The 26,734-nt window shown below is 38.7% G+C and overlaps 1 protein-coding gene across 1 annotated transcript in view; it reads right to left on the reverse strand.

The window, feature by feature from the left end:
• Window positions 1–306: 306 nt before the first annotated feature.
• Window positions 307–26,734, reverse strand: part of LEKR1 (leucine, glutamate and lysine rich 1) — a 158,832-nt gene continuing 132,404 nt past the window's right edge. The window contains exons 11-13 of the mRNA XM_033132789.1: window positions 17,724–17,888; window positions 14,820–15,119; window positions 307–1,051 (exon numbers count right to left, since the gene is read on the reverse strand). Coding sequence (XP_032988680.1) covers window positions 638–1,051; window positions 14,820–15,119; window positions 17,724–17,888 — 879 coding nt within the window. The 3' untranslated portion in view covers window positions 307–637. The remainder of the gene's footprint in view (window positions 1,052–14,819; window positions 15,120–17,723; window positions 17,889–26,734) is intronic.

A 26,734-nucleotide genomic window follows, 5' to 3' on the forward strand; every position in this document is an offset into this window, starting at 1 on the left:
CCTCACAGGAAAGGCTGTCTTCCTAAAGGTTACCCACCATTACTTCTGACCTCACCTAAAAATAACTTAGATTAACCAATTACATTCTAGGGTGAAAAGAGAACGATGATGAACACTGTGAATATTTGAACTAAACATTTTGGAAATTACCTAATTAAGGACTAGAGGACTTTCATTTTCTATTTGGAATACTAATTACATCCATTTAACCTATTCAGCTTAACAAACAAATGAAAACACACCAACAAAACCAATAAAGTCTGTTTTCTGTGGGGATATCTCTGCTTGTAATAGTGCAAAATATATATATATATAGAAAGGATGCTATCTATGGGTGAACAATTTTACCTATGATCTCTAAAAGTGCATGTTCATAGAGCACATCTAAATATACATACAATACGTAAATATAGAAATTAGCCTCCTGGAATACCAACAACTTCATTATCTGTTGCAATTTCAAAGGCCTCTTGGAAAATGTGGCTTTCACAATTTCTGAGCGTTTCCAATTCTCTTGTTACAAATATCTATGGACATGCTTCTGAATCTGTGATGCGAATTTGATCTTTGTCATCCCCAGGGGCACTCTAGGAAAGACCAGGCACGCTGCGTGGAGCTGCTCCTGATTCGGCATCAATCACTGCTGACTCAGTCTCCTCCCCAGAAGGACAGCCAGTCTTTGTCTGGTCTCACTTACTGAAGGCGCCCGGCCCTTGGGAGGCTGAGGCTGGGGAAGACTAGGCAAACCTGAGCTGCTGACCCTCCTGGGCTGAGCCGAGGTGGCGGAAGCCATGGGTTTGGACACTCCGTGCAGGCTGGGGATTTTGATTCCCTTTTCAGAGTTCAGTCTTGCAGGGCTTCTCTCTCTCTGATTAGTGACCGCAGCAGCAGAGGTGGTTAAGCTGCTCTGGATGAGGGAACATGGTGACAACGGGAAACTTCCACTGAGCTTCTTGAGCTCCAGGAGCTGTTCTCTGGCTTGACTCAAAGCCTCCGTCAGTTCAAAGCGTTCTTCACACTCTCTACGCACTGTTTCCTGAAGAAAAATGTTCTGAAATGAGAAAAAGGAGGGAGGGGGAAGCATCCGTAGCTTTAAACAGTGTACAATGGTTAGTTCTTGGCAATATATACTGAGAACTGAACTGGAAATCAGAGGCCTGTATTCTTGGTCTTTGGGATACTCTACCATGTGGGACACGCAAGTCAAACATGCAAATAATTTGTGAAGCTGGAAGGAACTTGAAGAGAACATTTGATTCAATTCTTGCAGTTTGCAGAAGAGGAACCAAGAGCCAGGGTCACTCAGATGGCGGTGGGGCTGGGGCTAAAACCCGGAACTTCTACCGCCTCCTTCAGTGGGGTTGCAACTTCTCTGTGCTTGTGTTTCAGACACTGGGTCATGCACATGTGATGTCTAATAGTCACTGTCTGTAGTCATTAAATGTGTTAAATATGTTATTTTATTATGAAGGTAAACTGCAATACATAAGACAAACAGATAAAATTGCTTGAATTTTAAGATTGAAAAAATAAAATGTATCAGCTATAGCATTTAAACAATAAAATCAGTTACTCTGTGTGATGCCTTCTCAATGGAACTCAAATATACTGATTAGTTTATATTCTGTAAGATCTATATCAAAATAATGAACAATAGCTCCTGCTTTGAACTCCATTCAGCAATCATTTATCCAGTTACTAGAAGTTGTGGTGGATACAGGTCCTGCCCTCAAGAAGTTTGCAGCCTCATAAGTTTGAGCAGAGTTGCTTTTCTTGCCCCTAATAGAATTTGGAGCCAAAGGTGGAAGCTATGGGGTTTAAGTCAAGGAAGAACTTTGCAATAGCCAGAGCTGTCTGGGGGATACCCTGAAAAGTGGAATCTCACTTGACAGGGACGTATTGGAGAAAATGTAAGCTTCAAATGTAAGACTGGACTAGAGATTGTTAAGGCCCCTTCAAATTCTGAACCTCTGCATTTCTAGCTGAAGAGTTACCCATCTTTCGTCTATGGAATTCATCAAAATTACTTTAAGGCCTATGGTCAGAATTAGGTCTTGTATCTGCCTAATGTCCTGCCATTCACGTCTGCAGGTTGTCAAAAAAATAAATAAATAAATAAAAAAGAGTCTGAAACGTAACAATTCAAAGTGGTATCCAAATAAGTAAACACAATTAAAATGACTGTGGTATAGAATCCTTCAACTGAAAACAAACTTCCATCAGGTTAGCTTGTTTGTAAAAACAGCCAAGATATTCCCAAGTCTGACTCTCAGTGGAAAGCATTCTCCTAAGGGTTCAGTGACTAATCTGCTGTCAGTGGAACGAAATAACAAAGCATCAGGGAAAATAGCATCTTCCTGTATTTGAGTTTCTTGTGATTATGGTCAGAACTTCATTCAACTCCAAATTTGGTAATTAATATTGAAGAATGGGGAGCAATTCCAGATTAACAGTTGCACAGTAATTTTCTATGAAATCAGAGGTGTGTCTGGGTCACACAAACATCATTCACGTGTATTATAAACATACAGACATGATCCATATATCCACATCTTTTTTAAAACTCATGAAGGTTAATTACTTGCTTCTAGTTATTTTCTTCCTTCCTTCGTTCCTTCGTTCCTTCCTTCTTTCTTTCCTTCCTTCCTTCCTTTGTCTCTCTCTTTCTCTCTCTCTCTTTCTTTCTAAAAATAGGAGACTAAGGATTCCTGGTTTTATCATCTGGTTCTCATTAACTCTACCTGAAATACTTGTTGAAAAGGCAAGGGCAGGAGGGCTAGAGAAGAAGATTAATAAGGTGTTACATTATTAATGGCAAATAAGGTGCCGCCTTATTTCCTACACCCAACAACTATATTTGACAAAGAAAGACACTGAAGCTCAGGCTGATTATGTAACTAACTGAGAGTAACCCAGCTCTAAAGCGATGGGGCCCTGCCTGCTTCTAGAGACCTGTTCCAAGCTGCCTATGCTGAAATGACTGTCTAATTAATTAGATCAAGCATGCAGGGGCCATTTTGTTCCAGGACACCGAAGCAATAAAAAACAGTAAGGTATTTCATTTGTTTTTTGCCCAAGTTTTCTAAACTTAATCTAAATCCTATCGACTAGTAGAGTAAGCTACCAAAATATGTTAAAGTGATGAGATTTAATAGGCTTTCAATAACTTACTATAAGAATTCCCTTGATTAAGAAAGCTATGAGAAACGGTTAATTTTGTTTGAATATACAAAAGAAAAAAAAGGATAGCAGTTAACAATGAGGTCAACAAATAGGTGACCTGAATGATATGTGCACCAATATGGAGGGATACAATAGTGGGTGATGTGATGGTCACAGCTCTCATTAAAAGAAAAAGAAAATCCAATCCATTTACTAAAATTAGATCCAAGTCTCAAAGGAAAGGAGTAGTGCTCTGCAGAAAATATCCATAAAGCAAGTCACTTAAAAGTTATTTCAGGCAAGTGACACTCCCCTAAAAGAGGAAATGAAAAGGTAGAACGAACCCAAAGATGTCCTCATAACAAGTGTAATGGAAGCAAAGCGCCCACCAACTGCAGACAGAACTTGGAAGGGCTGCCAACCATGTCAGGCTGGGGCCCACTGCTCTGGAACTCATCCTTCTTCAAAGCTATTTCATCCAGGAAAAGGATGAATTCTCCTTCTTCTATTTTTACCCAAACCAGGAGGATCTCTGAACCGAAGAAAGCAGGATCCAAAGTTAGGAGTTCTATTTTTGTCTATTCCACAAACACTATGAAATCTCAGGTGAATCCTATAATATCTGCATATCCTCTGACACCATTATCTCCTCCTTTAAAATTGAGATTATAATTGTTTTGTATAACAAACAGTTCATATATTATCATTTATTCAATCATGGAGCAAAAAAAAAAAGGAAATAGAACACATTAAGTTAGGGCATTGCTATTTCAGGGGTGGACTGTGTGTGACAGGGCAGGACAAGAGTGCACGTGGATATGGCCAGAGTCAGTAAGACACATTAGTGGAAAATTCCACCGTATGTGGAAAAGAATCACTCACTCGTGGTTAGATTACTTTCAGCAATTTAGGCAAAATGTTTGTCTTTTTGAGTTGTCTTTTTGGAAGCTTGTGTTGTTGCAGAATTTTAGTATATGTTTTCATTGAACAATATAGGAAAATGCGTAAAATAGAATATGTTCAGTAAGATTGAAAATCATGGGCAGACATGAGAATAATCAGTGAAGCCAGAGCATTCTAAGTGTTTCAGGCAAAATTATCTCTGGCTACATTTTAGCATGGTAAAATAGAATCACTGCATTGCAACTAAACTAAGTCAAGATGAAAAGGGAGGCATGAGTCAGGTGAAGAAAGGGGAGTGGGTTTTCCAGGCCGAGTGGGCAGTGAGTGCAAACACCGGGCAGTGAGAGAGGGAGAGGCACATCTTGGGGTGACATATGACTTAGAATGACTCAAGTGCAGAGTGCACAAGGGGAGAAGAGACCAGAACTGAGGCAGGGGGAGGAGTGAGCAAAGTCAGATCAAGGACAACTTTGGTAACACGCTAATACTAGAGTTTTAACTTAATTTCTAGTGCCATATGTAGTCACTGAAAGGTTGACTTCAAGCAGGGGCCTTGCACGGTCAAATTTGCCTTAAAAGAAGATCTCTTTGCCAGCTGTGTGGAAAATGGCCCTGAGTGGGGCAAGATGAGAGGATGGGATAGTAGAAGACCAAAGTTTTCATAAAGAAGGTTCTTATCCTGAGTGGCCCTTGGTTAGGTTGGTCTGGGGGAGGGAAAACCAATGTTTCTGGATCCTTAAGCTGTGCCGATGGGTGAAGAGCATTACCTATAGATATGTCTACAGTATTTTCAGATGAAAGGCCACTTTGGGCTTACAACATGGCTTAATTTACTTCCAATGGGTAAGTAAATGTCAATATAAAAATACAAATTATCTCACCATCTGTTTGAAATTTTTAATATTAAAAATGGCCTATTTCCTCTGCTCTTTGCAATGTAAGAGTTGTTTATTTTTATGTTTTCATTTTTATCCTTAGAGACAGCTGGATTACTTTCAACAGTGGAAGAAGCAAGAAAAGGCTTTGCTGAGTAACTTGATCTTTCTGAAGGTGAGAATCCTATTTGTGATGGAAATCAGCTCTATTTGGCATCATTTGGGGGGAATATGCCAGGAAAGCAAGTCCTCAGTGAAGAATAAGCACAGATGGGTAGCTTTGTTCCTGTTTTACACGCAGTGGGGTCTGCACCAGTCATGGAATGATCAGTTTACAGTTTCCACCAACCAAACTAGATATATCCCAGTGTGAGTGGATGGCCAGCCAGCTGGGTGTGGGGCGCTGAGGTGAAAGGAAACTGTGGAAAAGGTGTGGCAACCAGAACGATGAGTGGGAGTTAGCAAAGGATGTGCCCAAACTTCCATTTAAGGCTTCTCTTCAACTAATCTGATCAGCCCAAAGCAGTAGAGAAAAACAGTGGAAATGGCCGTTTGGTAAGGCAGGAATGAGAATCTGAGTAGATTTCCAGGGAAGAAGTTAAGATGAATATCAAGCAAGCTGTTCTTAAAATTGTACTGCTATGTTTGCAAACATGATGGACATGGTGAAACAAGTACGGTAGACAATGTCAAAACAGAAGTAGAAACAGAGGGCAATAACTCTTGGACTGATCTGCCTTTTCAGAATGGGGAAGAAGGGCCCATGAAGACAAAAGGATCAGGATTTACTTTGTTAAGTCAATAAGCTAACTAGAATTAAGGTTTAATTAGTATTTAATTAAATACTACAAAAACAATTTCTCCCTATTTTTTCTCTGCCTGTCAATTTTCTGGCATCTATACTCTGCATCAGGACTGACTCCAACATATGAAAGACAGTCTTGCCTGGGTCTCCCTCAGCATGGCTTGAGACTCAGTCTGAGCGCCCCCCTTCCCTGTCTGCCTCATGCCCTAAGGCTAAGGTTCTCAGGTTGTCAGCTCAACCATCCTCCCTGCTAAGCGGACCTCCATTTGCCCCTTTACTCTTTGGAAGAGACTCAGATGTTGTAAATTTATTTGGTCCCAGAGTTGAGAACCACTTGTTCGTAATTTACTAAGTGCTACATTGGTTTCTCCTAAGTGGAATTAACAGAGAAATGTATGCCATTGTCTCTATAGCAAGTAAACATACACATACTGTAAATGCATATCCTAAATGCATCAATTAAACATACAAATATCCTAAACATATCCTAAAACTAAGCAAATCCTTCGTGCAAAATCTATTTGTGTTTGTAATTGCCATGTACGTATTCCTAAAATTTAATCTTAGAGTTTACATAAATCTATCCTTGCCAGATTTATTAGTAAGCTTTCCCTAATAAATAGGTTTTCCTTCTTTTTTTTTTAAATTGATTTTTACATTGGGAAAGTATTCAAAAACATCAAACAGTTTTAAAGTCATCCACAATCCCCCAAAAAGTATATAAGAAGTGAAACCCCTGCTCATCTCTTCCTGCCCCACAGTGGTACCCACTGTACATAAGTTGGGGAGAATTCTTCCTTCACTTTTTCCTATCATCTCTCTGTGTCTGTAATGCTATAGAGAAACATAGGTACTCTCCTTCCTTAATTTTTAAACAAGAACAGAGCCAAGATGCCAAGAGATGGTCAGGTGAACCAACGAAAACAGCTGTTGTAAAGAAAGCAAATACTCATCTATGATCCATGAGCCACAATTTTGATATCCAAAAAGCTCTGAAAAGAAAAATCAGTGGAACTCATAACATTTGGTACTAAAATCTGACTGGATTGATAATCTATTTATTTCACTCAGTGGAGCACTTCCTGTGCTTCACCCAGAAATACTAATGTCACTGCACGGGAGGGGCTGCCCTAGATGTCCAGGGGAATATGTACTTCACTAACTGTCTAAAATTCAATATGATCTGAAGTCCAAAACTCATGTGAAACCACAGTTTTTGTACAGGGGCTTGTGGCCCTGTATAAGTTCCTTGCTCCCTTTTTAAATACTTCCTTTCCTTAGAGTCCTTGCTAGTATTCTCTTCCACTTTTCCTCCTACCTCAGTAGACGGATGTTCCTTCTCTGTCACCATTGCTGGATTCTCCTCCTCCTCCCACCCTCTAAAAGTTGGATGTCTGTTCTCAACTCCCTTCTCTACTACCTCATTCCCTGGATGATCTCATTCAGTCCCAAGGCTTAAATATCAGCTACATGCGGATGTCTCCAAAATCAGTTATCTCTACTCAGCCTTGCCCCTGAACAGACGGCTCAGTCAACACCTAATTTTTGATATCTAATAGACATATTAACATTAACATGTCCCAAGTCAAATTCTTGATATCCCTCTCCACATGTATTCCTTTACAGTGTTTCCTTTTCAGTAAATGGCACTGTCACTCACCCAGTTGCTGAGATTCCAAACTTTGGACTTATCCTTGACCCCTCTTAATGTTTTCACATCATTCAACCCATCAGCAATTTCTGTTGTCTCTACTTCGAAAATATATCCTGAATCTGGCCAGTCCTAACCTTCTTCACCACTATGCCTATCAGTGTTTTTCTAGACTTTTTCGAGAGTGTTGTAACAGGTCTCTCTGCCTTCATTTTTGGCCCCCTTCAACCCATTTTCCACATAGCAGAGTTATTTTCTACAAATAAGTTAGATCATGTCACTTCCTTGTTCAAAATTCCCAGTTGGCTTTCTGTCACCCTTAGAAAACAATCCAAAGGCCGTACTGCAGCCTATAAAAACTCCTCATGAATTGGCCCCTCCAACCTGGCTTCCTACCACTGTCATCCTTGCTCACGGAGCTCCAGTAATATTTGCTCACTTCCTTGTGCTTTCTCCAAAGTTCCCAGGGTGCTCTCTGCCATGGGGCCTCTGCTCTTCCTACTCCTTCTGCTTGGAATGTTCTTTTCCTCACTCCAGTTCTGCTTGAATATTACCTCCTCAGAGAGTCCTCTGGCCAACTCATCTGATGCAGCACCTGTCCTTCAGAAAGTATCCCTTTACCCTGCGTTATTTTTCTTCTTAGCATCTATTTAAAAAAAAAAAAAACACCCAAAAAACTCTTTACATGTTAAATGAATGCATAAACAAATGTGGTGGGTGCACAGATGATACCTAAGCTTGTCTCTGGGATTTTGTGGGCTCATGGAGGAGCTCTCCTTTTATTCAGAATAAAAGAATAAATAGAATAAATAAATAGAATAAATAGAAGTGTGTCAGGCATCTGTTATTAAATTTTAAGCTAGAATCTCCTTTGTTTGAATTCTTGTATTTCTCATAAACTTAAAAAAGGCCTCAAGGTTCTTCTATAAACTTGTCCTCTATCCTTCCCTTTGCTACTGTCTCTATCAGGTCCTTTTTATAATTTACTCTTTCCTATTATTTTAAATTATTTTTTAAATTAAAGTAATATATTATACATAGTTAAAAATTAAAACAATACTATCAAATTACAATAAAAAAGCACTTCTCCATACTTCCAAGTCCAGTCTCCCAGAAACAACCATATTCAGGTTTTTAAGCTGTCTCTTCTGATATTTTTTACCATATTCGTAAATCACAACATAGCTATCCATTTTAATTTTGAAGTCATTGCCTACTGACTTCACAGAATGGAAGACGATGATTTAGCTTCCTATTCCAACTCCCAACAGATGTGTCTCCTCACCCTTCAAGAGATGTTTCTCCTCCCCCATTATATTTCTATTCCAGTCTTTAATTAAATTATATTCTGCTTTATATTTATAGTATACAAATATTATGCACAACTGAGCCATGTAGTGTACTATGATTACATTTCCTTTCTTGCTCAGCTTCCTTCCAGAGTTAATCATTGTTTCATTATTTCTCTGCTTAGATTTTAGGTGTTGATTATTAATTTTTCACCAAACCTACTTACAGAAGTATGAATATCCTCTCAATATGGTCAAGCACTGCTTGTGATCTCTTAGCTTCTCTTTGTTCTTGGAGACATACTTTTATAAAACCTCCGTTCTTCTGCTAAACCTAGCCTGGTTGTTCTCTAAATCTGTTGCACTGCTGTTATCTTGGATTTCTTCCTACCGTCATTTTGGGGATTCCGTCCACCTCTCTCCTTTGCTGGAACTCTCATTTCCTGATTCCTGTCTCTTCTCCTTTCTTAGTTTACTCCCTCCTTGTGGTATCATATATCCTCTAACAGTTTCCTGAGTAAGACTTCAAGGGAAGTATCATTTTTGAGAACTCTGATGTCTGACGATATCCTTATTTGACACTTGCACTTGATTGATCATTTGGCATGATATAGAATTCTGGGTTGGAAATAATTTTCCTTCAGAATTTGGAAGCCACTGTCTTCTAGTTTCTACTGTTGCTGTTAAGAATTCTAAAACAATTTTGATTCCTGACCCTTTTTAAGTGACCCTTTTTTATTTTTTGGCAGCTTTTCAATACTTATATTTATCTTTAAGGTATTGATATTTCATGAGGAAGTGCTTTGTTGTATTTGCTTTGCCATCCATTATGCTGGGTGGGCCCTTTCAATATAGACTTGCATGTACCCTTCAGTACTTGGAAATATTCTTGAACTAGTCCCTGGATAGTTTCATCTCTTCCATTTTCTCCATTCTCTCTTTCTTGAATGCCTATTAGTAGGGTATTAGAGATCCTGGCTTGATCCTCTAATTTTCTTTTCTTCTCTCCATCTTTTTGCTTTTTCTTCTACTTTCTGGGAGATTTCTTTCTTTATCATCTAACCCAAATATTAAAATTTTCTACTTCAGTTCTTATATTTTAATACTTGTTCTTTTTTCATAGCCTCCTATTCATGTTTCATGGATGAGATATCTTCTCTTTCCTCTCTAGAGATATTAATTACGCTCTTTTTTGATGTTCACTTTTGCTTCCCGCATTGTTTTGTATCTGTTTCTCATAAATTCTTTTTTTCTTACTTGTTTGCTCCTGGTTTCTGTCTGTCATATTAGAGGTGTTCCTCAAATGTTTGGTGATCCTTTTTTTGGGTTTAAAAATGAGTCTCTAAAAAGTTAGTGGAAGTTCTGTGTGCCTAGGTAAGAGCTTATTGACTAGTATACTTCTCAGTGGATAGACTGGACAAGGATTTAGCCATTTTATTGGGAGACCCCAATTGTCAGTATCCATAGGTCTTTCCTTTTGAGCAAGCTCACTTCTCCACAGAGGACTCTTCCAATTTCCTGGCTAGTGACGTATTAGCCTCGTTGTCTGTGTTCTGGGAAGTGAGTGGGTGAAGTAGCCTGGGAGGTCATATCCTTTAATATATACACTTTCACTCTAGCCTTATCCCATACTCTGCTGCTGTGTATTCTCTGGTCCAAAGCCTCTCACATTCAGGTTTTCTACAGTGTAAACCTTTGGTATTCTACTGGCACGTGGGTCAGGGCAGCTTGGGGCTTAGGGGGGCATGTGAGCATCTATCTGCTCCTTTTATAATCATTTGAACAGTCCTGTTTTCAGACCCACTCTGCTCTCCCTCTTTCAGAGGTATCTGGTGTCTCCAATTCCTGAGCTTTTCCAATGTCATGGCAAATAATTAGGTTTTCTCCTTTTAGGATTCCACTCCACTCCCCCGCTGTCCCACAGGCATTAGGTTTCAATGTTTCTATATTCTGCTAATTACCTCTCACCTATACCCTGCTTTCCATTTTTCAAATTTAGTTGACATCTTTTTCACCTAGTGTCAACTCTCTTGTTTTCTTTTCCTTATGAATTTATTCACTTTTTATCAACTTACTGTCATCTTTGTGGTATTTTGGGATGAAGCAGAGATAAACATATGTATTCAATTCTCCATGTTTAACAAAAGCATTCTTTTCTATTTTTGAATATCTTTCATCTTCATTAGCTGACTACAGGAACTGGCACAATTGAAAACTTCTTCCCCTTTGTTTTACCTATAGTCTTAAGACAACAACAATATTGAATTCTTTGTACTGCTTTTCCTTTGGTAGTTGTACATGCACTGTTTTTATTGTTATTGTTGTTTTTAATTCACCACATCCTTTTTCTGAATCACAACAATGCCATGACAGTGGGGCCACGCTGTCTTGATAGGACTCACATGGAAATAGTAGGAAGGAAAATGGCAGCAAAAAGCATGTGATCTATTTTAACCTGGTCTTAAATGATTACATCCTATTCTCTAACATACTATGCTTCTTTTCTGGATTCCCTCTTTTTTTTTGATGTTCCAATTTTTTTATGTGTGTGTGCGCCCTAGGAACAACTTTCAGAGGCCCCCTTTTCACATTTACATTTCCCAGACAGTTTTATTTTCCATTTTCTCTTCTTATTGACCTGCGCCTTTTGTTGCTTCACCTTCTTGACCCTTGTTTCTGGGGCTGCTCTCCAATAATCCCTGCTCCATGCAGGAATGCCTATTTTGCCCTTTGGAGGCTATGGCTTTCCTTCTATCCTTGAGAACTTTCTTCATACAAAGAAAAACAAAGTCCACCCATTCTCTGGCCTCTTGAACAAGAGCAGGGCTTTCCTTTCCTTAATTAGCTTCCTTATTAGACCTTTAATTTATCTTCATTCTAATGGGAATTTGTTCTCCACTTAAATGTGGCTTTCTTTCTCCAGAACCTGAGAAATTTCAAGTGTCTGGAATGCCTAGTCAGAATAGTAGTGCTTTTCACTTAACATGCTGCAACGTCTATTCTTTCTGGCTCATAACTCCTATCACTTTTATTGGCTCATTTTCCTATTTTTATAAGAATTTCTGGACTTTGGCATGCTTAACCAGAGAAGCAGCCTTAATTACTTACTCTTACAGTTCAGCTGTAATTATTTAATTTCCAATGGAAAATCTCGCTTACCCTCCCGCCCCCTACCCCAGCAAAAGGAAATCTGCCCCCTGGCATGTCCTTAGGCAACTTTTCCTGTGGAATGATCCCCTTCTATCCCCCAGTAATGATCCATAATCATGTATATACCATCTCAGTGTCTTGTATCTTTCGAAAGTCCACATTAAAAAAAAATAATAAAACTTCATCTCTAAATGGCTTCCTTTTACAACCAATGAGCAGGAAGAGCTCCAAATGTAGCTCTTTTTTGAAAAAGATATTCACTCTTCACTTTTCCTCTAGTTTCTCTTGCCAAAATTACTTCCAGAGGCCCTGAGATTGGTAGCCCTAAAATGGCCTCTTTATCCCTGCCCGCCTGCTATTGACACTCTTTTGCAATCCCTTTGCTTTGACTATGGGCTGGACTTATCAACACATTTATAATGAGTACAATATAGCAGGAGCAATGGGATGTAAATTCCAAGATTAGGTTACAAAAAAGACTGTGGCTTCTATCTTGGGCACCCTCTTTTGCACTCTCATTCTTGCTCACATGCTTGCTCTGAGACAAGCCAGCTGCTATATGGAAAGCTGTTCTATGGAGAGGTCCACGTTGTAAGGAACTGGTGAAGACCTCTGACGAATAGCCAGCAGGGTGTTGAGGCTCTCAGCCAAAGGGCCCATGAGGAAATAAATCCTGCTCGTAACCACAGAGTGAGCCTGGAAGCCAATCCTCCCCCAGTTGAGCCTTTGGATGAGTCTGCAGCCCCTGACAACCTGACACCAACCTCATGAGAGGCTTTGAGCCAGAGGTACCCAGCTATGCCACATTCAGTTCCCTGACCCCCAGAAATTATGAGATCATAAATATTTGTTGTTTGAAGTCACTGAATTTGAGAATAACTTATTGTGCAACAATGAAAAACTAATATAAGCCCTCAAGACCAATTTTTTGGCTTTTACTCTATGTTTTTTATATGAAGTTTCTGTTTAGGTCATTCTTTCCTCTTGATGTCAATTTAATTACTCGTATAAGACTTTAAATTTCTCTTTGAGAGCAGGGAATGGCAGTTGTCAGTCTTGTTCTTAATTACATATCTAGTGCCTGGCACCTGGATAGATCCTCAGTGTGTATTTACTGGATTTGACCCTTCTATATTTTTCTACTGGTCTTAGTTTATACGTTACTCCTCACTTTCCAACTTGCCATTTCTTTCGGGGTTTAAGAGTTAGAATACCTGCTGGTCTAGTCGCCCTGATCTTTCTCTCTTTTAACCTGCTGTCCCTCTGCTAGAGCTCCAATGCTGCTGTCTCATTTAAGACAAATATGCATCACCTGTTTCCTTCTCAGGGTTTCTTCAGCAAAGCTGAGTCCATGTGTGAGCTCCCTTCCCACTCCTGCCTGGACAGGGAAGCTGTGCTGCTGTGTTCCAACAGGAGACACTCAATCATCTGACCCCCCTCACCATCTGGCAGAGTAAGTAGTGTGGTTATTGTTATTTTTAAAGTAAAAAAAAAAAAAATGAGGCCTGGAGATGAGTGCTAAGATTGAGGATCACTTTGAAATTTTGAAGTGGAATCACTAGAACTCAGGCTTCCTGAAAGAGGAAACATCATACCACAGAGATTCCAATTTGAATCTTGGCTCCACCACGCTGTGTGACCTTATGGAAGTTATTTAACCTTCTTGAGTCAGTTCCTCATCTGTAACATGGAAATCATTTCTACTTTATAAGGTTGTTTAGTCATTGTTTTTGATCCAGTATTCTATCCATTCCTCATTTTAACTTATATTTATAATTCCTTTGCAATAAGTTCACTTCCTAATTACAGTCATGGCATAAACTCTTAATTTTGGTTCATAATTTAAATATAGCAAGAACATGGTATATTTAATTGTTAATAATCAATGTTATTACTAGTACTTTCCTTTTATTCCCTTATCAAGATGCCCATAAAACCAACAAAAATATTACTTGTTATTATCCAGAATCTTTCTCCACTTGTCTTTATTTGCTATACTGTCATAAACGGGACATAGCTTTGGTGGTTAGAGAACAGAGAACTGCTCCACCATTTTAGTTCAGGCTATCATAACAAAGGAGCACAGACTGGGTGGCTCAAACAACAAATGAAATTTATGTCTCACAGTTGTGGAGGCAGGGCCGGCAGATTTGGTATCTGGTGAGGACCCTGTTCCTGGTACACGGGTGTCCTCTCACTGTGTCCTCACATGGTGGAAGGGATGAGGGAGCACTCCAGGATCTCTTTAATAGCGGTACTGATCCCATTCATGAGGGATCTGCCTTCATGACATAAATGCCTTCCCAAAGTCCTCACCTCCAAATATCATTGCATTGAGGATTAGGTTTCAACATACAGATTTTTAGGGGACAAAAACATCTAGTCTATAGCATCCACTGTTTCTAAACTGCTCAGCAGTTCAGAAATAAGACTTTGTTAGAAAAGATTTTTTCAAATCAAAGTGTGTCTACTCCAGTTTAAATAAAACCATTGCTGAAATAATGATGCTTACATAAGAAAGACCAACACATGTAAATGACCTTAAAAATTTAGGATGATAAAAAGACAAATCCCTAAAGAAAAATTACATTTAAGATACATTGTCCAAATATTATTTGAACTTAAGCAGCAAGTGCTCTAAAAGTTTTTGGCAAAGATTTAATGCAAAAACAAGTAAGACATAAATAGATAAAGATTACTTATCTTTGAGGTTTTAAATGGTCATTTGCAACAAAGTAGAACAGTGCTGAGAAAACCTTAGAGATTACATAGTTCAATGTATTCATTTTACAAAGAAGGAAGCCAGGTCCAGAAAGGTTAAGTGACTGTCTAGTCAAGGACAAAACCAGGATGTGATCTCAGGTCCCTGACGAACAGTACAGAACTCTTTGCAGGACACCGAGCTGCCTTTCATGTTTTTGTTTGTTTGTTTATGTTTTGAAAGAATATGTTCTCTTTCACTAAGTGCAATGGTGCCATCCTACCTCTTCCTGAGACTGGTTAAATTGCTGTAGCAGTTGTGTTTGTGCCAGCATTACTCTTTCCAGTTCATCTGACTTCTGTTTCATTTCCTTCTTCAAGTCCTCTGAAACAGAATCACTATTGTCAATTTCCTTCTTCAGGCGAGATTCAAATTCTGCAACCAAATTTTTGAGGTTTTCAATTTCCTTCTCTTTTGACTCAGATTCTTCAGTATATTGGACACGGGATTCATTGAGTTTTTTTTCAAGAGTGGCTACTTCCAGCCTTACATCTCTAGTAGCATCTGCGATTAAGTCAGATATCTGTAAGATAAATCTTGAATTAGTTTTTAGGCAATAAATCTAGTCAACTACAGAGTTCTTATGGTTTTATGAGGGTTATTCTAAATAATCAGTGCACTCTTCTAATCAGAGGAATACAAATCCTATGACACATGTAGGCCTCCAAGATTTTCTTTTTAAAAGTTAAAAGACTACGACTTTTATTTTTACCACCTAAGGGGAATGGCATTAATCATGGCATCCTCAGAAATATATAAATCTCTGGGTCTGGACTGAGCTACCAAGAATGGCTCAAGTCTTGATCAAATTCCTATCCGGACTCACTATAGGGTGGTTTTGGGAGCTAGAAATTCCTGATGCTTGGGAATGCATGTAGGAGAACGGCACCATTAGATTTTGCTCATACCATACCAGTAAGTTTCCCTTTGCATTGTTTTTCTGTCTTGTATATGATAGTTGGGGGTACCCCAGGTACTACACCTTCTAGAGCAGCACTGCGCAATCAATCTTTCTGTGACGATAGAAACATTCTGTGATGTCTAATATGGAAGCCACCAGTCCCACGTGGCTATTGACAGTGCTGTGCTGGTGAATGTTTAACTACTGACTCACAAGCACACACAAGCCAGATTTGCATCTAATTTCCATGGTGCAAATACTCTCACCATGACCAGTTCCAAGGTACCAAGGTGACATCACCGATTGCCGGGTTGGTACAATAGGCTCTCGTTTCCCAGGACTGACTAATGAACATTTGAAATGTGGCTGATGTGACTGATGAGCTGAATTTTAAATTTTGTTTAATTTTAATTAACTGGTATTGAAGTAGCCACATGTGGCTACCATATTAGTGCAGTTCTAGAGGATCTCAGAATATTTTAAAAATATATTGCTTCTCAAGGTGGTACCTCTAGATAAAGGGATGAGAGAATAACTTGGGGAAGTTTTTCCTCATTGTCATGAAAGTCTTTAGAAGGAAAACGACTGCTTGTTTTCTCTCCCCTTAAAAAACAAAGAGCAGAAAACAAAGCAGGAAGACCAAGGCTGCTTCTGATGAAACATACACTTACTATTTATGCTACAGATATTGTCATATAATAAACATTAGTACAACAAGAAACCGGGCCCATGGAGAATCTGGAAATCATTCAGAGACCAAAGTTCCAAGGATTTTGTGAACAGTTACTTAAGATTAAGTATCCAAAATTCGTTCCAAATGTTAACTTTACATTAGGAATAACTTTTACAAGAAACATATTCACCACACTTAGTAATTTTATAAATTAATATTCCATCATCTTCAAATAATCCAGGAAGGAAGAGGGTCACTGCTGCGTTTGGACAGTAGATTCCATCATCCTGAAGAGAGGTGACACTGAAACGGAGCAGGTTTTCCTTGGGACGGGGGGCTCACATAGCCACAGATATGTTTTGATTATTTTAAAAAAGGGGACGGACATTTACAAATCAAAAGAATTGATTTACAAAATCTGGACTGATGACTTGTCTTGAAAATCTGCAATCCATGGCAAGTTGGGGCCTGTCTTTTGGCATCCACCTGCTGATGGGACCCTGAGACATCCAGGATTGCAACAGCAGTCCAGAGGTGAGGGGGAGGCTGAGAAGGCATGCCAAGGGGGTGGAGTGGGGTGGGGTGGTGGTGAAGGGCTAGGAAGCAAGAGGCCTGCATAGGAGACAACCTGTCTAGGGGAGGTGGAGCCTTGGGTGGGACGAGGCTCCAAAGTTCCCAGTATGTGTTTCATTGTCTCAACAGGACTTCACTTATAAAACACAAATTGAAAGAGAAAATTGTGAAGAATTTCAAAACAGCATTTGCAGAGCATTAAACCCAAAGCATGAGGCCTTTTTTAGTGTGGGGCCCTGTGATACTGCACTTGCCATACACTCACATAGCTGGCCCTGCCTACTGTTCACAGCGAACTATTAAAAAGGCTATGTCTTATCCCCCATGCAACAAACAGAGGCCCTTAAGTCTCATTCGATGCTTAATTTACACAGACTGTTAATGAGTTTATTCAAAATGTGTTTTCCCCACTGTATCTTGGTTAACACACAAACACACATATATATATACACCCATATATACGACAATCAGGTCTTATAAAAATGGGAACCTTAACAAAACCTTAAATTATGTTTAGGACACACTGTTGCAAAAATTATGGAGATGGTTACATTTTAAAAATATTTCCCTTCATTCAAAAAGATTTAGAATTGAAAATATTTTTAATTAAAGGAGATAGGCTTTAGTTGGAAAATTTTTAATTATGTAAAACACTTCATTATCTTTTGATGTTGGATATTTGATGTGTCAGGATAGCTAATCATGCTGATTATTAGTTATATAAATAATTTCTGCTGTTTTAAAAAGGTTATTTTAATAGAAAAAATTCCATGCATAGCTGGATTGTATGTGTGTATAATTTATCTCAGTTATTCATTCTGGAGAGTAGCCAAACCATTCTACCTATGTGACTGAAACCAAGCCACAGTGACCACAGGAAAGCTACTGGAGTTATAAACACTGCAGAGCTCTTAGGAGGAAGTAACCAACATCTATAGTTTTAAACCCATTGAATAATAATGCAAATCATAACGACTGACCTTCATTTGTAGTTCCTCTTGTTCTTTCTTATACTTTTGGATTATTTCTTGGTGTTTTTCCTTTTCAATATCAAGTTCCAGTTTAGCTTCTTCCTTAAAGAGAAGAGCTTGCTCCTCAAATTCAACTAAATATTGGGCCCTTTCCTTGGCGAATTCAGCTTCAATCTAGAAAACAGCATTTAACGCACATATAAAGCCATTTTTCCTTAAAATAAGTAAATTAAGGTTATTTTCAGACTAATATTTTTTAAATTCTAATGTTAATTTTAAATATCAATCCAATTTTTAAGTTCTAATATTTAAAGAACATTTGACTCAGAACTTAGGCCCGAAAAATTGAACTTGAATCAAATATTTCAAGGTCTTCTAAGACCTTCTAAAACATATAAAATGAGTAGAGATGTTAGAACAATATATTATGACAGTTTTGAGAAATACTAAAAGCTTTGTCTTCCGTACCTTTATACTGTAAATTCAGTCTTTGCCAGCAACCCTATTAAAAAAAAAAAAAGACTTCGAGGCCCTCAGACTAAGTTCTGCTAAAAGCTCAGAGGGGATACAAAGTACAAATGTTGAGGTTTTTAAAAGTTTTATTATTTAAAAAAATATTTTTATTAAATATCTAGTTAGCATGCAATACTATATTAGTTTCAGGTATACACCATAGTTATTCAACATTTATTATATACCTAAAGAAGTGATCACCATGGTAAGTGCAGCAACCATCTGACACTGTACCATGCTATCACAGTATTATTGACTATATTCCCCATGCTGTACACTACATCCCTATGACTTGCTCGTTATTTAACTGGAAATTTGGACCAGTTATTGCCCTTCACATTTCCCCCCTTTTTAATTTTTCAGTTACGTTGACATTCAATTTATTTTATATTTCAAGTGTACAGCATAGAATTTAGACATTAGACATTTATATAATTTAACAAGTGATCCAGTTGACTGGTCTAGTACCCACCTGGCACTATACATAGTTATTACCATATTATTGATTATATTTCTCATGCTTTACTTTACATCCCCGTGACTATTTTGTAACTACCAGTTTGTACTTCTTAATCTCTTCACCTTTTTCACCCCGCCCCCCAAACCCCCTCCCATCTATCACTCTGATAATCTAGTACCCATCTGATACCATACATAGTTATTACAATATTATTGACTATATCCATATGCTATACCCTACATCCCCATAACTACTTTGTAACAACCAATTTATACTTCTTAATGCCTTCCCCGTTTTCACCAACCCCTTCATCCCCCCACCCATCTGATAACCATCAAAATGATCTCTGTATCTACGAGTTTGTTTCTGGTTTATTTGTTTATTTTGTTCTTTAGATTCCACATATAAGCAAAGTCATATTGCATCTGTCTCTCTGTCTGACACTCCACTCAGCACAATTCTCTTTAGGTCCATTCTTGCCACTGCAGATGGCTATAACTCATTCCCTTCCATGGCTGAGCAATATTTTACTGTATATATGTACTTCCTCCTCTTTATCCATTCTTCTATCGACAGACACCCAGACCCAGACTGCCTCCACATCTTGGCCATTGTAAACAATGTTGCAATCAACATATGGATGCACGCATCCCATCGAAGTAGCATTTGGGTTTCTTTGGATAATTACTAGGAAGTGGGATTACTGGGTCTTTCTTTGTCTCTTGTTATAGCCTTTGTTTTAAAGTCTTTTGTCCGGTATAAGTACTGTTATCCCAGCTTTTTTGTTTGTTTCCATTTGCATGAAATATCTTTTTATATCCCTTTACTTTCAGTCTGTCTGTGTTTGTCAATCTGAAGTGGGTCTCTTGTAGGCAGCATATGTAAGCGTTTTGTTTTCTTATCTATTGAACCACCCCATATTTTTGATTGGAGCATTTAATCCACTTACAATTGTTGAAAGCAATTGTTGCATTTGGCCCATTTTAAAGAAGTCCCTCTAGCATTCCTTGTAATACTGGTTTAGTGGTGATGAACTCCTTTAGCTCTCTTGTCTGGGAAGTTCTTTCTCTATCCTTCGATTTTAAATGATAGCCTTGCTGGCTAGAGTATCCTTGGTTGTAGGTCCTTGTCTTTCATCACTTTGAAAATTTTGTGCCAATCTCTTCTGGCCTGCAAAGTTTCTGTTAAGACATCAGCTGACAGTCTTATGGGAGTTCCCTTATATGTAACTAACTGCTTTTCTCTTGCTGCTTTTAGGATTCTCTCTTTGTCTTTAACCTTTGCCATTTTAATTATAATGTGTCTTGGTGTGGGCCTGTTTGGGTTCAGCCTTTTTGGGACTCTCTGTGCCTCCTGGACTTCTATGTCTATTTCCTTCACCAGGTTAGGGAAGTTTTCAGTCATTATTTCTTCAAAAAGATTCTCAATCCCTTGCTTTCTCTCTTCTCCTTCTGCTACTCCGTATGATGAGAATGGTGTTATGCTTGATGTTGTCTCAGAGGTCTCTTAAACTATCCTCATTTTTTTTGTTTTTGATTCTTTTTTCTTTTTGCTGTTTTGATTGGGTGTTTTCTGCTACCCTGTCTTCCAAATCGCTGATTCGATCCTTTGCTTCATCCATCTGGTCTGCTGGTGATTCCTTCTAGTAAATTCTTCATTTCAGTTATTGTATTCTTCACTTCTGACTGGTTCTTTTTTATGGTTTCTATGTCCTTTTTTATTCTTTCTATCTCTTTGTTGAAGTTCTCACTAAGTTCCTTGAGCATCCTTATAACCATTGTTTTGAACTCTGTCTCTGGTAGGTTGCTTGCCTCCATTTTGTTTAGTTCTTTTTCTGGAGTTTTCTCCTGTCCTTTCATTTGGAATGTATTTCTTTGTTTCCTCATTTTGACTGCCCCTTTGCATTTGTTTCTGTGTTAGGTAGAGCTGCTATGTCTCCCAGTCTTGCTGGGTGGCCTTATGTAGTAGGGGTCCTGTGGGGCCCAGTGGCACAGTCTCTCTGGTCACCTGCTCCAGGAGTGTCCCTTGTGTGGGTTGTGTGTGCCCTCCTGTTATAGTTGAGCCTTGATTGATGTTGGTATGTCAGTGGGTGGTATTGACCCTCAGGCTGACTGGCTGTGAGGTTTGGCCACATCCACAGCTTATGGGCTGCTGTACGGGGGCTTACCCCACAGAGTAGGATTCGCCTCAGTGGGCTCTGGTGCCTGTTGAGACCACCCTTTGTGAGTGCTGTTTGTCTGGCTAATTGAATGGTGCTGTGCTATGGTCTGAAACCAACTTCCAAGTATGTGGGTTCTGGGGCCTCTTGAGAGGGGCTCTGGTGCAGGCCCGTGTCAGCCACTGCCTGTGACTGGTGGTGAGTACCTGGTAGGAACTATAAAGTGATCCATGGTTGTTTTCTGCCTGTGCTATACATGGAGGTGCATGGGAGAGGCCACACTGCAAACTGAGGACAGCTGCCAGCAGTACCAGGTCTGGGGTAGCTCTGGAAAAAGTCAGGACACTCCAAAGCCTGCTGCCACCTGCCAGCTCCTGTAAGGTTCAGTCACTAATAAAGCCTGCTGCTTGTAAGCAAGTTGGGTGAGGGAGGGTCTCAAAGAGTCAGCAGGGTAGAGCAGTGGAGGTCATCAGGCCAATCAGACTCAGATTTGGCCTGTGCAGGCACGCTCAACACAGGAACGATAGTGCCTGCCTGCAGGTTGCATGGGAAGAGGGCCCCACACAGGGAAAATGGGGACTGTCCCTCACGTCGTCGCCCAAAACTTATACAACTCTGTCTTTCCCCATATGTCTCCGACATCTCTAGAGTCACCGTACCTCCTCTGGAGTCCAGGGTGTGTCTGTGTGGGCCATTTAAGAGGATGTCTGGGTTTACTGCAACTTTCCATCCCACCCAGATGGTCAGAGTCCCCTCTGTTTTTCATAGCCAGAAGTTGTGGGGGTTCCTCTTCCCAGCACCAGTACTCTGAGCTGGGGAGCCTGGTGTGGGGGTCTGGGGTCCCTTGCTGCTTCGTGGGGAACCTCTGTGGCTGAGGTATCGCTCCCGATTTTCAAACTCTGGTCCCTAGGGGAGGGTCAGCCCATTTCACGTCTATGCCCCTCCTACCAGTCTCGACGTTGCTTCTTCTTTATATTGATAGTTATAAAACTTCTGTTCAGCTAGACTTCAGATGGTTCTCCAAGATGGTTGTTCTATAATTCAGTTGTAATTTTGATGTGTTCACAGGATGAGGCAAGTACAGCCTCATCTACTCTGCCATCTTGGATCTCTTCCAAACGTTGAGTTTTTAATGTTCCTTTCTTGATGGAGACCATAGAAAGTTTTAGAGTCACAGATAATCACTTAGTGTGATTGACGCCAGAAGGTTAAGGAAAATATAGGTCAGTGAAGCCTGTATCCATATTTTGACTCAAATAGAATCATAGCACAGGAAGAGACCTTAGAAACCCCCTACTTCAATTTCTCAAGCTCCCATGAATTGTGCAAAAAATAAACAAGAACTTTGGATTCAGACGAAGTTGAATTTAAATCCTGGCTCTGTCACTTTCTAGTTGTGTGATCTTAAGTTGTGATTGTAATCTCTTCTGGTGGGGTTATAACTAGTTCCCTTGGGTGTTGTTATGAGGATTAAATGGACAAAACATCTGTAAGGCACCAGCACAAGCAGGCATCAATAGTCAGTGGAGATGACTTCCATGCTGACCCTTCAGTCTCTACCATGGAATCTGCACCAAACGACTGTCTGCTCTGTGCCTCAACACCACCAGAAACCATAACTCACTCCTTCCCCAGCAGGCGTTTCCATTTTCAGACAGCACTAAGCATTAGGCAGTTTTTCCTTTAGCTGAGCCAACATCTTTCTCCCTGTGGTTTTTAACCATTGGTTTGGCTCTGCCTACCGGAACAAGAGAGACAGCAAATCTATGAGTCCTGGAGTTACTCAGGCCTGGGAGTTCATCTAGTGAGATTAGAGAAGGGATCCCAGCGACAGGCTGGCTCTGGATTTACATTGTGCAATGATTATAAATTCTAAGCGGGAGTAAATGCCAGATAACTTGGGAGAAAGACTGTCAAACTTGACTTCCTGTGACTCCATGATTCAGGTTACTATATGAGGAGGAGAGTGTTCAACCTGAATTTCTCAAGGGAACGGTGAAACCAGGGAACCAGGAAACAGAAAGTTCGCTAGGAAGGTTTTCGGGAAATCCTTTAAATTAAATAAAATGAGATAGATGACCAGCCCCAGTGTGAGGTCAGTTGGATTTATAGCACTGGGTATAGGTCTGAGCATTTGCCCCAAGGCAAAACAATTATATTTATACTCAACGCAAGGAGTTATTTTAGCTCTCTCAAAACAAATTTCTGGATTGTTTGGGGGAAATGATGCTGATGATCATTTAGGAACATGATAGAATTGTTCAGATGTGTTTTTCTTGGACTGCTAAAGATGAGGAAAGCCTCAGGGGCACTCAGAAGAAAGAACAGATGTTCTTCTGAATTCCAGGCACTTATATCCACCTGCCTCCTGGTAGCCATTTAGGTACTTCACAGGTGTCACAAAATGTCTGAATCAGAAATCTTGATGCAACCCCCTCCCCACCTGTCTCTCCCCATTTCAAGACACAGCACTACTGTCCATCTAGTTAGTTAATAACTGGAGCCAGGTGGGTACTAGACTAATGGGGGGAATCACTTCATAAATTACATAAATGTCTACCACTGTGCTCTACAACTGAAAACTAATGCAAAATCATATTGAATGTCAATTTTAATTGAAAAAAAAAACGTTCTTTTAATTTATTATGGGGAAGAGGCCACTTAAGAAATCAGTAGACCTGTCCTTCTATGAAGATGAAACAAAGGAAGTATCAGGGAAGAAACGGGGGTGGCTCACTGTTTGAATGAATAGGATGTTGTGTTCTACCTGAGTCAGAAAGCAAGATCTTCCTGCTCTTGAACTACTCATTGAAATGAACTATTGTAGGTAAAGAGAGAAAAAAGGGAAGGAATAGATGGATGGTGGGAAAGAAAAAAGCACTCTAAATAGAAGGGAGAAGAGTGATTTACTATTAATGATTTAATTTTTAATTTGTACAACCTGAGAAAGAGAAGCAAAGTGATGAGCTTCAGGTGGGATGTCTAAACATTTAAGGAAGCTGCAATGAGATGCCAAGAACAATCTGAATGTGTTGACACCGTAGCACAGAGAAATGACCTTACTGGTTCCTCCATGATCTGAATCATTAGAACAAAATGATGAGCCCACAAACACGATGATTTGCTTAAGCCAGTATATTATTTGTCATTGAGAAGATGAATTCATACCAAATTGTCATGTTTATGTTTTTCACATGTTGATAGGAGTTGTTTGTTTAAAATATCTTAGATGGCAGCACTTACGTTTATGCAAAATAAATGAATTTAGTGATGATGCATGCAGAAAATATGAGCTGCTTTATAAAATAACTAATAGTAATTTTAATAATCATGAGGAAATTCTCATTAAAAATAAGTAACATAGGAGCTCAAGAGCTACACAAGGTAAAATAAATTACCCGTGTACACATTGCAGGTTTCAATTCTTTTTGCTTTTTATTTATGCAAATAAATAGGTCAAACTCTGTCTACTTGGTAAATGCCTACTGATGCCTCCAGAGCATTCTGAGTATGTTGTTTTTAAAAAAACTCTTCTATATTTGTTGTTGACATGCATAATTAGTATTTTGTAACATGTCTAATACTGATGTGCAAAAGTATTTTTTTTTTCTAAGTATTTTCCAAGTGAGATCTTTTTAGTTAATTTGTATATCATTTTCTAACTGTCCATGGAGCCAAATACCATGTTATAACATATTTACCTGTTATGTAATGACCCCTTTAAAACAAAAGGAATTTCAGATGCTAAAGTAGAAATCAGATCATTTGTTTATATTTGATGTATATGTATAGTTTTTGAAAATATATCCCCTAAAAATAAATTATTATACTATTTTCTAAATGTTAAAAACAAATACTGGTTGAAAACTAATACTTCAGATTATTTCTGAATTAACTACCTTTATATATGATAACAGTAGATGATTATTCTAATACATAGACTTCATAGTAAAAAAACAACAATGTTAAGGAATCAAGAATATGTATTGAAGTCCTGCCAAGACCTCTGCAAACTTAAGATGGAAGGAGAGAACGTCCACTGTGTACCACGGAGTATGCAAGCTAGCGTGGCATGGTACAGAACACTTTTCATATATTAACTCATTTAATCTTACAATCCCGGGAAGAACATACAATAATTATTATTCCCATTGTCTAGATTAAGAAATAGTGTCAGAGAGATTAAGTCCCTTCACCAAGATCATAGCGCCACTACGAGGTGGGGCAGGCTTCACACGCACATGTCTCTGGTGGACGCCATGGCTCAGCATGTTTAGTTTTTCCATGCAGCCCATCTCCCCACACGTATACATAGCATAGTGGTTAAGAGCAAGGATTAGGTGTTTATTAAGTTGCAAAATATTAGGAGGTTTTTCCAGATAACTTTCTGTTAATAAATTCTAATTTAATTCCATTGTGGTCAGAGAAAATACTTTGTATTGCTTGAATCCTTTTAAATTTATTGAGATTTATTTATGCCTCAGAAGATGGTCTATTTTAGTATACGTCCCATGTGCACTTGAAAAAAATGTGAATTCTGTAAAATGGAGAATTCTATAATACAGTAGTCCCATTTATCCTTGGGGGACATGTTACAAGACCCCCATTGGATGCCTGAAAACTTGAATAGTACTGAACCCTATATATACTATGTTTTTTCCTATGCATACATGTCAGTGATAAAGTTTAATTTATAGTCACAGTATTAATAACATCAGTAACTAATAATAAAATAGAAAGTTGTAACACTACACTATAATAAAAGTTATATGAGTATGGTCTCTTTCAAAGTATCTCAATGTATTGTACTCACCTTTCACTTAAAGGAAGCATTTTACAGCTTCTCTTTGTCATACCTGAATTGTCAGCATCACCACTCTTGCACTTTGGGGGGCATTATTAAGTAAAATAAGGGTTACTTGAATGTAAGCATTGCAATCGATCTCATAACTGACAGCTATGAAGTGACTAATGGGTGGGTAGTGTATACAGCATGAATATGCTGGACAAAGGAATGATTCACATTCTAGGCTGGACGAAGTGGGATGGTGTGGGGTTTCATCACAATACACAGGATGACATGCAATTTAAAATGTATGAATTTTTATTTCCGGAATTTTCCATTTAATATTTTCAGAATGAGGTTGACTACGGGTAAAACCACAGAAAACAAAACCACAAGTAAGGGGGAAGTACTTTAGTGTTTTTCAATATATCTTAATAAATTACTGTACTATTTTTCATAGTATACATCCTTACTGATTTTCTAGATATTTTTCTATCAATTATTGAGGGAAGGCTATTAACATCTCTGACTCTAATTATGGATTTGTCTATTCGTCCTTGCAGTTCTATTAAGTTTTTGTTTAATTTTTAAGTTCTGTTATTAGATCCTCTTGGTGAATTGATCCCTTTATCGTTATGAAATTACCTTCTTTATCCCTGGAAATACTCTAAATGCAGTTGATCCTTAAACAATGTAGGAGTTAGGGGCACTGACCTCCCACTCACAATCAAAAATCTGTGTATAATTTTTGACTCCCCCAAAACTTAACTACTTACCAATAACATAAACAGTTGATTAACACATATTTTGTATGTTGTATGTATTATATACGATATTCTTACTATAAAGTAAGGTAGAGGCAAGCAAATTTTATTAAGAAAATCATAAGGAAGAGAAAATATATTTACAGTATTTATTGAAAACAGTCTGTATGTAAGTGGATCCATGCAATTCAAATCTGTGTTGTTCAAGGTTCAACTGTATTCTGATTTCTTTGCTCTGATGTCTGCTTTGTCTGGTAGTAGATCTGGCTTTCTCTGGCCACTCTGGCTTTCCTTTGATTTGTGTTGGCATATCTTTTTCCATGGTTTACTTTTTACATA

Source organism: Rhinolophus ferrumequinum, chromosome 2, assembly GCF_004115265.2.
Source record: "Rhinolophus ferrumequinum isolate MPI-CBG mRhiFer1 chromosome 2, mRhiFer1_v1.p, whole genome shotgun sequence".
Taxonomy (NCBI): domain Eukaryota; kingdom Metazoa; phylum Chordata; class Mammalia; order Chiroptera; family Rhinolophidae; genus Rhinolophus; species Rhinolophus ferrumequinum.